This window comes from Pristiophorus japonicus, chromosome 12 (assembly GCF_044704955.1).
Source record: "Pristiophorus japonicus isolate sPriJap1 chromosome 12, sPriJap1.hap1, whole genome shotgun sequence".
Lineage (NCBI taxonomy): Eukaryota > Metazoa > Chordata > Chondrichthyes > Pristiophoridae > Pristiophorus > Pristiophorus japonicus.
The window spans coordinates 30,436,381-30,449,776 of record NC_091988.1 but is presented as its reverse complement, the minus strand read 5'-3'; the positions used below and the strand labels follow the sequence as shown (position 1 = coordinate 30,449,776).

The 13,396-nt window shown below is 39.5% G+C and overlaps 1 protein-coding gene across 3 annotated transcripts in view; it reads left to right on the top strand.

Moving 5' to 3' along the window:
* Positions 1-13,396, top strand: part of flnbl (filamin B, like) — a 185,829-nt gene that overhangs the window by 145,882 nt on the left and 26,551 nt on the right. For all 3 annotated transcript variants that reach the window (XM_070895259.1, XM_070895258.1, XM_070895260.1), the window contains 9 exons: positions 2,867-2,956; positions 5,511-5,613; positions 6,921-7,061; positions 7,631-7,759; positions 8,402-8,575; positions 9,480-9,635; positions 11,530-11,733; positions 12,172-12,324; positions 13,111-13,233. In XM_070895259.1, the coding sequence (XP_070751360.1) occupies positions 2,867-2,956; positions 5,511-5,613; positions 6,921-7,061; positions 7,631-7,759; positions 8,402-8,575; positions 9,480-9,635; positions 11,530-11,733; positions 12,172-12,324; positions 13,111-13,233 (1,273 nt within the window). The remainder of the gene's footprint in view (positions 1-2,866; positions 2,957-5,510; positions 5,614-6,920; positions 7,062-7,630; positions 7,760-8,401; positions 8,576-9,479; positions 9,636-11,529; positions 11,734-12,171; positions 12,325-13,110; positions 13,234-13,396) is intronic.

Here is a 13,396-nt window from a genome sequence, read left to right as displayed (position 1 = left end):
GGATGAATGCCACCTGGGTTTTGACTCTTCTCCCCTTATTCCAGTAACTTAACTATAGTTCCTCCAGCAGTGGTGGTTCTTCAGTCTCCATTTCAGATTACCCTTTTTAGAAACATAGAAAACAGGTGCAGGTGTAGACCATTCGAGCCTGCACCACCATTCAATAAGACCATGGCTGATCATTCACCTCAGTACCCCTTGATCCCTTTAGCCATGAGGGCCATATCTAACTGCCTCTTTAATATATCCAACAACTCTCTGCGGTAGAGAATTCCACAGGTTAACAACTGAGTCAAGAAGTTTCTCATCTCCCAGGGCCTGTCTTTTAACGGTAATTGACCTCTGACTAAAGTTGGCGACGACCGCGGTTTCCACAGCAAATCCTCGTGCAATGCAGATTTTTACCACTGGGCACATTTTTCAAGAAACTACGGCCTTTTTTAAAAAAAAATGGATAATAGTGGTATTTTCCTCTATGGCCAAAAAATGAATTTCTAGCCCTAACTATGGTCATAAATCTTTTTTCACATTCCTTGGCATGCCTAACATCATCTTCTGGTTTCTTCTATACTGTCACTGATCTATTGTATTAGACTGTTTCTCATTTTAGTTCAAACTGCCAAGTATCCATGGAACCCCAGCCTGATCTTAGAAAATAGGTGCAGGAGTAGGTCATTAGGCCCTTCGAGCCTGTGCCACATTCAATAAGATCATGGCTGATCATTCCCTCAGTACCTCTTTTCTGCTTTCTCTTCATACCCCTTGATCCCTTTAGCCGTAAGGGCCATATCTAACTCCCTCTTGATGCCAGTTCATTGGATATATTCAACAACTCTCTGCGGTAGGGAATTCCACAGGTTAACAACTGAGAAGTTTCTCCTCGTCTCAGTCCTAAATGGCTTACCCCTTATCCTTAGTCTATGTCCCCTGGTTCTGGAGTTACCCAACATCAGGAACATTCTTCCTGCATCTAACCTGTCCAGTCCCATCAGAATTTAACGTTTGAGATCCTCTTTTATCCTTCTAACTTCCAGTAAATACAGGCCTAGTCAATCCAGTCTTTCTTTTGTCAGTCATGCCATCCTGGGAATCAGTCTGGTGAACCTTCACTGCACATTCTCAATAGCAAGAATGTCCTTCCTCAGATTAGGAGACCAAAACTGCACAATATTCCAGGTGAGGCCTCACCAAGGCCCTGTACAACTGCAGTAAGACCTCTCTGCTCCTGTACTCAAATCCCCTAGCTATGAAGGCCAACATACCATTTGCCACCTTCACTGTCTGCTGTACCTGCATGCCAACTTTCAATGGCTGATGTACCATGACACCTCCCCTTTTCCTAATCTGCCATTCAGATAATATTCTGCCTTCCTGTTTTTGCCACCAAAGTGGATAACCTCAGATTTATCCACATTATACTGCATCTGCCATGCGTTTGTCCACTCACCTAACCTGTCCAAGTCACCCTACAGCCTTTTAGCGTCCTCCTCACAGCTCACACCACAACCCAGCTTAATGTCATCTACAAACTTGGAGATATTACACTCTATTCCCTCATCTAAAATCATTTGATGTATATTGTAAATAGCTGGGGTCCCAGCACTGAGCCCTGCAGCACCCCACTAGTCACTGCCTGCCATTCTGAAAAGGACCCGTTTATCCCAACTCTTTGTGTCTGCCAACCAGTTCTCTCTCCATGTCAGTACATTACCCCCAATACCATATGCTTTGATTTTGCACACCAATCTCTTGTGGGACCTTGTCAAAAACCTTTTGAAAGTCCAAATACACCACATCCACTGATTCTCCCTTGTCCACTCTGCCAGTTACATCCTCAAAATTCTAGATTTGTCAAGCAGGATTTCCCTTTCATAAATCCATGCTGACTTGGACCGATCCTGTCGCTTTTCAAATGTGTTGCTATTTCATCTTTTAATAATTGATTCCAACATTTTCCCCATGAATGGAATATATTTACCCATACTTTTATCTAGCTTGTATTTAAATATTTACTGCTTTTGGTCTGCTGTATTTTCTTAACACTAATTTGAGCTCATTCAGTGCCTCTGACCACACTCTTGCAGGCTGTTTTCACACCATGGCCGGGGGGATGCTGGGTTACTTCATCCTATCCTACTTATTGATGTAATGGTCCTAATATTCTCAATGGGCAGTTAAAACTAAGAACAGCAGTTAGGGTTTTTTTGTCTTAAATGGAAAGTGCATTTCTACACTCTTCCATGTGCTTAAATATTTATTTTCAAAATGTGTGCTACCTGCATCTAAAAATGTTATCCTATAAGTAGCTAAATATAGTTTTAAGTCTTGTAATTTGACTAATTTTTCTCATATTTGATGAATGCCAGCTGTTAAATATACAAGATGGTGATTTAGTTGGTGAGGTTTCAGAAATGTCTTCCACGGTGACCAGCGCTTACAGCTACATAGTGACAGTTAACCTAGCAAGATTAATTGTGGTAAATATTGACAAAAGCATGACCAAAGCAATGATTGCAGGTTGTAATTTGTACATATTTTTACATAAGATCTCCCATGGCTTTATTCAGTGAGGCTGGAGGATGCATTGCTTTATAACTATGGGGTTTGGAAAGTGTGATGTATCAATAATTCAATATTTATAGATAATGGTTGACCTTTGGATTTAGGTGCTGATGCATTTTTCATAAAACCAGGCTAAATTATTTGGTAACCAAATTAAATGCATTATCTCTAGTGGGGGGGGAGGAAAGTGAATTTGTGATATTATAACTGAGCTTACGGGCTAAACAGCTGATTGAATATTGTTTACCTGAAATAGTTTTTTCCAAAGCAATTCTGAACTAACTTGCTATTTACCATTCACCAGGCCACAGATGAAGTTCCAGTAGTGCCACCGCAGCTGGTACAACAGCAGCAGCAATCTCTAAATGCATATCCCCCTGGCTTCCAACCCTGGGTACAGATTTTAATATATTGAACTTTCTATTCCTCTCCTTTCTTCCAAATCTAGTGTTCACAACTTGCTGGGATCTGCCATCTGGACTGCTTGATTTCTTCCCTTTCTATCCAATTTTTAGCTACTGTGAATTTTACTTTCATAAGCTGATGGTTGATAAACAATTGCTCTCTCTCTTTTAAACAGGTGAATGCAGTGTTTGCAGCCTATTCCTAATTTAACAGGGGCTTTAAAGTTGGGTGCCCGAAATACTTTATTTACACATTGCAAGTACAGTCCCTACTGCGTACAACAAGCGGGTTGCCGCTAACACGATTTGCCAGTAATGTGCGTTGGACAGTTTGAAGGGAGTAGCATTACTATTAAAGCTGTAACCCCACACCACATTAGAGACCACTAAGTATACAGTACAAGGAAGTTGCACCTGAACTAGGTGCGAACTACTGAGTAATGTATGTTATCAACATACACATCACTTAACATACTAAACAGCAACTTTATTATTGATTACTGGAAATAGTTTGAGCCTTTTGGCAGATTTAAGTAGTGGGACTGTATTTCAAATTGCAACTTTCCCTCTTTGCAGCCCTTTCACATTTGTCACTGAAATATCGATCAAGTGGGATGAAATGGGTCAGAGCCCATTACATGTGTCAATTGTATAAAACAAAAGCACTTTAAAAAAAAAAAAAGTATTACTAAAATATAACATTCAGCAAATTTAACCGATTGTGATGACTTGATGTTGGGAAATGAATATACCCCAAGCATGAGGTAATATCATGTTGGTATGGTCGCTCTGATATTAGCAGCTGAAATAGATGGTGACTGCTTCATAAATAATGTGTTAGCTTTTGGGGGTTTTGCCAGCTGCCTTTCCCCAACACTTGTTTTAATGCTGGAATCCTAGGATTGTAGAATGGAAAATGAATAATTGTGATCAGATATTTTAAACTGAGACACTAAATTAAATGTGCAATCTGAGATATTACAACAGGTGTTGTGATTTGGGTATCTTTTTTTTTATTGTGGAAATGGTTATCAATGTTGTAATTATGGGATTGAGTTGGTATAAATGTACCAAAGAACAATTTATTATTTTTAATGGCATGATCTCTGCAAAATCCCCACTCCACTCCTGGATGGTGTAAACCAAGAGCCCTATTGATATTAAAAACACCAATTTAAAGATATTTAAATTGATCAGTTGCTTAATTTCTGAAATTAGCCCATTAACAAATTATATTAATTGGCTGTAAATGAAATATTTTTCAGGTTTATCTACAAAATTAAACTGGCAAGCTACATTTACTCTGCTTTGAAATTATTGCAGAAGCTCATTCTGTATGGATAAAATATAAATCTGAAATGCTATCATTTCAACCGCTGCTCTCCACTCTGATTTTAAAAAAAAATTAGAATGTTCCACCATGACTTATCGCAAAAGGTTTATGCATTCCTCTAGACATTAGAAATTGGTGCCTTTTTATAATGGGAGTATTTGAGGTGGAAGCTACCCTTGAGTGTTGCACACATGCAATTTGCCTACATTTAAGATTCTAAATTTTTTTTTTAATGCAAGTGGAATTTGATTTGGTTTTGAGAATGCAAAACTGAACTTTTAATGTTAGCCAAATTATTAAGATACAGTTTAATAAAATCCCTTAAACTTTTATACCTCAAACATAACTGGATAAATAGGCATATTTTTGTTAATTGAGGTTGTACTTTGATCCTCTACATTCTATCTCTTTTTGCTGTTCATTCCAGGCACAAGTCAACAGGAATCTTTTTTCTAACTGGATTGACCGCTTATGCTCACGTTGATTTTTCTCTCTCTCCTTGTATTTGTGTTGCATACCATAGTTGAGTAATATTAATAGCTGGTAATTAACATCTTTAAACAAACCTCTTATTGCAGCTAACTTAATCCAGTTGGAGCTGAGTCTAAAGAGCAGTGGAGGCAGCCCTGCACTTGCATACGAACATTTTGAGCCCATTTGGTGCATCAGATTTGGTGACTGCAATTCAAACAGCTGCTGAAAGAATGCCTGGGAATTAATCAATTCGGTTAAACTCCAGAATTAGTGCATCACGGGTTCAGTGTATTACCACCAGGTTGGATGAGCCACAATTCCGTAGCAGTGCTTGATCAGTCATTGAAGTCTGGCTCCTTACCAGCAATTTTGTTACGATTTTCCCCCATGACGATTGTGCTTTTGAGAGTTTGAATTAAATAACCACTTGTGTTTAAATGCTAATGAAAGGTGCAGTTCTTTCAGTGTGGCTACCAAGGCTACTTGGCACTTGAAAAATCCAAAGTAAAACAACCCGATTGTGTATCCCATAATGAGTATTTTAGTTTTCTGAATTTCTCGCCAATTACCATCCACGTAAGATGTGCCGCCTTTTTTGCAACCTGAAATAAAATGGCAATTTTTTTCCCCCCAAGATGAAAAAACTGCATAGTAAGTTTTCCTTGGTCACAATTTTTGTGAGCCACTTTGATTTTGGTGACGTGGTTTTGAAATTATTTTTCACCCTCTTCCCCAAGGTTTTTGATGGGGCGTACACACCAATAGATGGAATGGATGGCATGGGCTTGAGACCTTTTGATATTGTCATCCCTTTTGCTCTCCGGACAGGGGAGATCACAGGTAAGATTTACTATATAATACTGAATAGGGTCTCTATCATAGGCAGTCCCTTGAAATGCGGATGACTTGCTCCCACGTCAAAAAGGGATGCGTTCACAGGTGTTTCAATGAAGGACCTAATATTCCAGGTCCAGAACTACATCTTTAAGGGTGGAAGATGCCTGTGCTTGGATTTTTTTTTTTAATGTGGTTGAAATGTTTAGTGCAAAAATGTTTGAAACTCTTATTTTGAAGTGTGCTTTATTTCTTGGTCTGTTGGAAGTCCACATTGATGTAAGAGATGATCTGGATCAACTGCATTGATTTTCCCCACCCCTTGTTTTACAATAAACTATAACAATGGTTGCACAAGAAGCAAATATAAATTAGTTATGTATATAATTGAGGACTCAAGCAATATTTCTACAAAATTCAATTAGAACTAGACATTACTTTTTAAGACCATCCCTTTATCATTGTTACTTCAGGCACTGTCTTGAGTGACTTCAGTTTACCACTCTTCCCTGTTTTAGATCTGTTGGGTACAGGTTTCTAGGATTGCTGAGCTCTTAACGCAGTAATCCAATTTGTAGAGGAATTGGGTTGTGCAGGACTGACTGCTGTACATTAGCTTCAGCAATAAGGTATCTGATCTTCCAATTGCATTTTATTAGGTCTGCAATGCCCCCTCCACTAGTGGATATGAAAACCATATGCCTGAGTCAGTCTTATTCCTGTAATGTGAAAGGTCAAATGACAGACCTTTTTGGAAGTTTTGGTGAGGTCTACTTACCATAAAGTTAAGAACTTTGCAATAGTCTGAAGTGAGGAATCAGCAATAATTTGAAAACTTCTTTACTGATGCTGTGATTGCTATTGCCCAATACTTGGTCAAAATGCAGGACAAAGTGTTGTACTAGAGCTTTAAATATCTTTAGATACTGTACTTAGCAGCAGTCATAGTGCTATATGGTTATATTACTTGCATTGCTGTTGCAGTGTGGCAAAGCCTACTTGAGTTTTGCCCCATTTAAAGTAAATCTCAAGCCAAAAGAATGGCAATACAAGTGGCATTTTGAATCAAAGTAAAAAGGGACACAACTGGCATGTAAATTGTGCACGGCCATCATTTATTGGAGGCCTACCCTGTTCTTTAACTTGCATAATGTCAGGGTGTATACTGATTCCTTTTTTGGGAAGTTGTAAACTAGTAACTTTTTTTGCATTTTTGATCTTGATATTTTTATGCTATTTTATAATTGATTTGATTGACCTGCATTTTTCCAATTGGTAGTTACCTTGTATTTAACTAGTTCTACATTATATAGGTGAGGTCTTCATGCCTTCAAACAAAACTGCTAAGCCAGAAATCATCGATAATAAGGATGGTACAGTAACTGTCAAATATGCTCCAACGGAGGCTGGGCTGCATGAGATGCACATCAAATACAATGGCAGTCATATTCCAGGTATACTGTTTCTAGGCTGCTGAGTAAAACATCTCTTTCCATGCATACAATAGTTTAAATCTCAACTACAGAAGAAATCTGGTGGCTACTACTGTTGGACATATGCACAGGATTAAAGTTAAATTTGAAATTATGCTGTTGTGTTCAAAATAAAACTAATCTTGTGACTTTGGGCATAATGGCCTCTGATCTTAATTGTCTAATTAGTCCTTAAGGAATGTGGGGGTTTTACATTGTAGCTGAGGGATAAATGATGTGATAGGTACTCGACTTTGCTTTCTGCTATTCAGTGCCATAAACGTCTAAGCAAAAATACTGCATTTAAAACTAGCCAGTTGAGTTTAAATGCATTTAGCTTTGCACTTAACAGGATGGCATAGCAATGGACAGAATCTATAAATTAAACAATTTTTAAATACAGTATTTAACTGTACTATACCTCAACTGTAAATGTTTGATACTTCAATGTCTTCTGGTAGTCTTCAGAGCATGCTTAACAAAAGGACAATCTAATTTATTCAAATTGACACACTTAACTGAATATTGGCAATATATTTGATTACTTTCAGAGAGTCCACTGCAGTTCTTTGTGAACTATGGAGGCAGCGGACATGTGTCAGCATATGGCCCAGGCCTGGTCTATGGTGTCGTCAACAAAACTTCTATTTTCACAATTGTAACTGAAGATGCTGGAGAAGGTGAGTATCCAATACTTGACTTTGTAGCGCAATTTTATGGCAAGTTATGGAATGAATGTTGATAAAAGTTGGTTATGAAACCCTTTAATGGATCTGAACCAATAGCATGGTCTATGAAATGTGTGTCCTACTGTCTTGTAATGAATGTAACAATTTTGAGCTAAGTGTGGTGGAGTGTTTTGTCTAGTCATTTGCTTGGACTGCTAATCCTGAACAAATGAAGAGATGACAAAATGGTGTACCGTTTTCTATGTTTGCATTTGCAATCTCATCTGACCAAATACAACTGACTGTGGTCACCAATTTTGTGCTCCCAATCAATTGCATTCTGAAGTAAACCCAGCTCCAAGAGCAAGTTTCATGCTGGCACCAATTTGGAGATGGTAATGTGAAGTACCACCTGATTTTCATCTATCTATACTGTTGTGTCCTGGTATAGTAAATCCATATAAGGAGATTAAGTAGAGTTACTCAACTGCAATGTTTGTTCCCAGAAGAACATGCAGAGCAGGTGCTAAAGTAGATTGACTTCCTTCAGCAGGATTAATGTACAAGATCAGCCTGTTAAATATTCTAAAATTGTATGTTGCTAGTTCTGTGGCACTTTGGAAAAATTTGGGTCTTTCTTTCCCTCCCACATAGGTGGTCTGGACTTGGCCATTGAGGGGCCTTCTAAGGCAGAAATTAGCTGTATCGATAATAAGGATGGCACCTGTACAGTCACATACCTCCCAACCCTGCCAGGCGATTACAGTATCCTTGTCAAATACAATGAAAAACATATCCCTGGAAGCCCTTTCACTGCCAAAGTTACAGGTAATAGAAATTTTATGTGCAAAGGAATTGCGAGCAGGAGAGAATTTCAAATGGGGGAAACCTACATAGTTTCAAATTAACATTTATGACATATTCTACAATTTAAGTGGCCAACTATTTCTAGTTGTAACATAGTAATAAATTGTGTACCATATTGACTTGGAAATGTAAAATGTGGCTTTGGGAACCTACTGATTGTGACTGCTGTTCAGCCACAGCAAGATTACTCTGGACTATGGGAAATTTGAGATACTGTTCAAATTGTAGCTCATGGAATTTGACACAAGTAAACAGTTGAAATAATTTCTGACATAGCTACTTTGCAAATCGAAGACAATCCTGTTGAAGGTATTGGTTTGGAGCAGGAATTGTATGGGGTTTGAGGTTTCCAAGTCTCTCCCTCCTTGTCCTGGCACAATTGTCTCAAAGGTTAAATTTTGAAATGAAAAGCTGATGTTTGTACTGATATGATGCTTGTTACATTCTCACTGCAGTACCTTTTTTGTTTAAAAAGGCAAGTTATAACTAAGTTGAACAAGTTCTAAAAATAAAGCAAGTCTGCAATAAAATTGTGGGAAAAGTCCAGAAAAGGGATGTGGTTGTAGAACAATTCTTTAAGGAAGTTGAGCTATAAATTCTAAGAGTTTTGGAAAACAAAAAGGAGCTCTCCAAATTATCTCATTTAAGGAATGTTGGTAATGAGGCAAGTTTTATTGATTCCAGTTATTGAGTTGATGGATTGTGTGTGTGTGTGTGAAAGGATGAGGAAAGAAACACAAGATGATAGTTAGAGGCACCAAATGCTTCAATGCATTATAAATTATTTAGCACTGCTGAAGAGTTTAAACACTCAAAGCTCCGTCCAATGTATTAAAAAATGAATGAAAATCGTGTCTCTTTTCAGATGATAGACAAAAGTCGCAAGTTAAGGTTGGCTCAGCTGCTGACATCTCCCTGGACATCAATGAAAGTGACCTTAGCCTGCTAACTGCCAGCATTAAATCTCCATCTGGCCAAGATGAGCCATGCCTGCTGAAGAGACTGCCAAATAACCACATCGGTAGGTGTCCAGAGTACAAAAGTTCAATTCTATACTGCAAAACACTCCGTCCCAGTGATCAAACATTTAAGAATACTTTAGTAGCTTAACCATTTTAATTTTGCTTTGAATTCAATCAGTAAATCAAAATACACCATGGAGAATATAAAACCTTTTGGGCTATGTTTTCGGCAAAAATGGTAGTTTTACACCAAAATTACCATTTTCACTGCGCTACTGTTTTTTTTAAGGCCGAGCTTTCAGCCTTTCCGTCTGCCAATGGGGTGCACCGGTGAAGAGGCTTTGCACAACGATTCGCGGCGCAAACCGCAAGTTTCAGCAACCTTAGTCCAGGGCCGGGAGTGCTGCAAGAGGCCTTGGGAGGGGGAAAAAATAAATAAAATTCCAAAACATTCTTGACATTCTCAAAACCCTTAGCTACTAAATCGCTCAAAAATAATTTAAAGAAAAACTAACTTTTTTTTGTAGGTTTTCATACTTGCCACTGCCGGCAGGGCTGCACCGATAGGTTTGACCTGTCTGTATTCTGGGTGCAGAGTACGGGTCAGGAGAGTGCCGAAAAGTATGACTCAAACACAATCTGTGCCGTTGCACGTTGGCGAACTTTTTTTCCCCCCACCCCCAAAAGCAGTACTTGGATGTGCTGCTGCAAAGAGGTACCTGAGGATCCAGCTGACTGGGTTTTCGTGGTCAAATCTGGCCCTTTTAAGTGCTTTTGTTTACTCCGTAAAAGTAGTCCCAGTATTGAGCGCAACTATCAAATATTGCATATATTTAAAACCACAACTTGCATATGTATAGCGTCTTTTTACCCTAGTACTGTGGGGACATTGGGCCTAATTTTGGCGAGGAGTTGCTCCGGGTTTTTTTTGGAATAACTTTATTTTTCTGGCGTATCTTTAAAAATCCCCATTTTTGCACATTTAATTTGCGTCAGTGTAAGTGAGTTAGTTAGTATTTGTTGATTTTAGTTTTTCTCAAGGGGGCGTTACCACCAGTTTTTGCCATTTAGGCCACTTTGGCCAGCTAATAGTTACTCCAAATCTACTTAAGCCAACGTATGTGGCCACTTCCGAAAACCCTTGTGAAGAGTTAAGAAATTGGAGGCCATTCGGCCTAAGATAGGGGGAGGAAGGGAAGCGGAGAGGACCTGTACCTAAAGCACCAAGACTTGCAAAGCACATAGTAATAAGTATTCAATGACACAAAAAAAATAGAAGTCCTACCTTCATCTGAAAACTTGGCCCAGGAAGGCAGCGGGCTGGCCGGTGCGGGACAACTGGGAGACCACTCGGCTAGGTATAGGGGCAGGAACTGCCGACATCGGAGAGCACGTAGGAAGCAAACTCACTGGACAGCAAAACACAAGCAGTTACGATTGATTTTTTTTTAAATGGACAATTGCCAAATTTTGGCGCTACTGCGCACACGTGGACATTGCGACCCGACTCCAATGCACATGTGCAGATGTCCCTGCACTGTTCAGCGTAGGACGCTGGCTCCACCCCTGACTCGACTCGCCATGCTGCGTGACGACAGAAGAGAGGCCGGACAGTGGGCCCACCCCTCCACTTATCAACGGAGAAAAGCAGCACATCTTCAGTAAGTGTGCTGAAAAAAGGGGTGGGCTAAATTTGAGCCCATTATTTCTCCAAATGTAAGGGGAAAGTATGGACTCTGAGCTAAAGGAGCAATTGGGTGAGGAAACCAAGAGGTAGGTTTTACAAAGGGCCTTGAAGGAGATGAAACTGTGGAGGTTTTAGGAAGCAAATTCCAGTCCGTAGGACGAAGTGGGTGAAGGTATGGTTGCTAATAGTGCCGTGAATAGGATTGGGGGTGGGGTGGATCTTTTTGGATTATTACATTTTTGTGTTAACTATTCTTGGACCACTAGGTATCTCCTTCATACCACGGGAAGTTGGTGAACATTTTGTCAGCATAAAGAAAAATAATAAGCATGTGGCAAATAGTCCAATTGCCATTATGGTTGGCCAGTCTGAAATCGGAGATGCTCGCCGAGTTAAGGTCTCTGGGCAAGGTTTGAAGGCAGGACATACATTTGAAATGTCTGATTTCATTGTGGACACGAGAGATGCAGGTAAGATAATTTGTGGAAGCTTGCTTCTTTAGAACACAATGGTAAATGTCATTAATAATTCTCTAAAAATGTGGTGGATATAAGTCATAATAGCTTGGTACAGTATAGAAACTGGCCACTGAGATTAGCAAGTCTGTGGCGATGTTTTATTCCACTTGAGCCACCAACCTGTCTAATTGCACTTGCTCCTATTGCTCCACAAATGACCTTTTTGCCTCTGTATATTGACGTGGAGCAGACAGATCCTTAATGGTTTTTGTTGCCTGGAAAAAAATTAGTTGTCTTGAGCTGGGAAGTGCTGTGTACATAACATTATAATAAGTGACTGGTGCAATAAATGTTTTAAACTTTTTAGCACAATTTCCATATCGAATATTCAATGAAAACGACATCTGAATTATAATTGCCCTTAAGTAATTAATTGCATTTTTGTTTCAGGTTATGGTGGTCTTGCACTATCTATTGAAGGTCCAAGCAAAGTGGACATTAACACAGAAGAGACGGAGGAAGGTACCTGCAAAGTTTTGTACTGTCCAACTGAGCCCGGCACCTACATTATTTATATCAAGTTTGCTGAGGAGCATGTATCAGGTATGACGTGTGTGAGATGCAAAGTAGCTTTTTAATTTTTTTTTAAAGCACTGGCATTGATGGCCACTGCTTGCAGTCAAAATGGATGTGTAGCCTTCCTTTGGGGAAAACTAGTTCAGTTTTTTGCTTTGAAAATTTAATGCTGCAACTTGGGTTTATAAGCATGCTTTTAGTAGCAATAATTTGGTTATACTTAAGTCTCAGTACTTTGTAGTGTCCTTTTAGAATGCTTCATCATAGGCAGTCCCTCTGAATCGAGGAAGAGTTGCTTCCACTCTAAAAATGAGTCCTTGGGTGGCTGAACAATCCAATAAGAGAACTGCAGACCCTATCAGGTGGGACAGATAGTCCTTGAGGGAAAGGGTGGGACAGATTTGCCACACGCTCTTTCCGCTGCCTGCGCTGGATTTCTGCATGCTCTTGGCGATGAGACTCAAGGTGCTCAGCACCCTCCCGGATACACTTCCTCCACTTAGGGCGGTCTTTGGCCAGGGACTACCAGGTGTCAGTGGGGATGTTGCACTTTTTCAGGGAGGCTTTGAGGGTTTCCCTTTAACACTTACAATTAGTAAATTGGTGCAATCTTCAATACAATCTGCTTGATTATCCCCTGGGAGATTACCCTAACTCTGAGCAGCACTATCGAATTTGAATGCATATTGTACAAATGTATTTTTGTACATTTTGTGTAAACTAGAGATTTTTAGATCAAAAAGGTATGAGCGATGTGAACTTGGAGCCAAAGGAGGGTCTTGTGTCCGTTGCTAACTTGATGATGATTTTCAGGGAGTCCGTTCACGGTGAAGGTAACCGGTGAGGGACGCATGAGGGAGAGCATCACTCGCAGACGGCGGGCTGCGTCCGAAGCCACTGTTGGCAGCATCTGTGACCTGAACTTGAAGATCCCTGGTAAGACTGAAAAAGGAAAAGTTTATTGGAATCTGTTCTCAGTGCAGCTTTTGAACTACAGTGAAATTATGTAATTGAGTCAGCTAAGCATTTAAAAATGTCCAAACTAATGAATCTTTAACTAACTGGGAGTTGGCTGTTTTTCATTGCTTTATCATTTTAA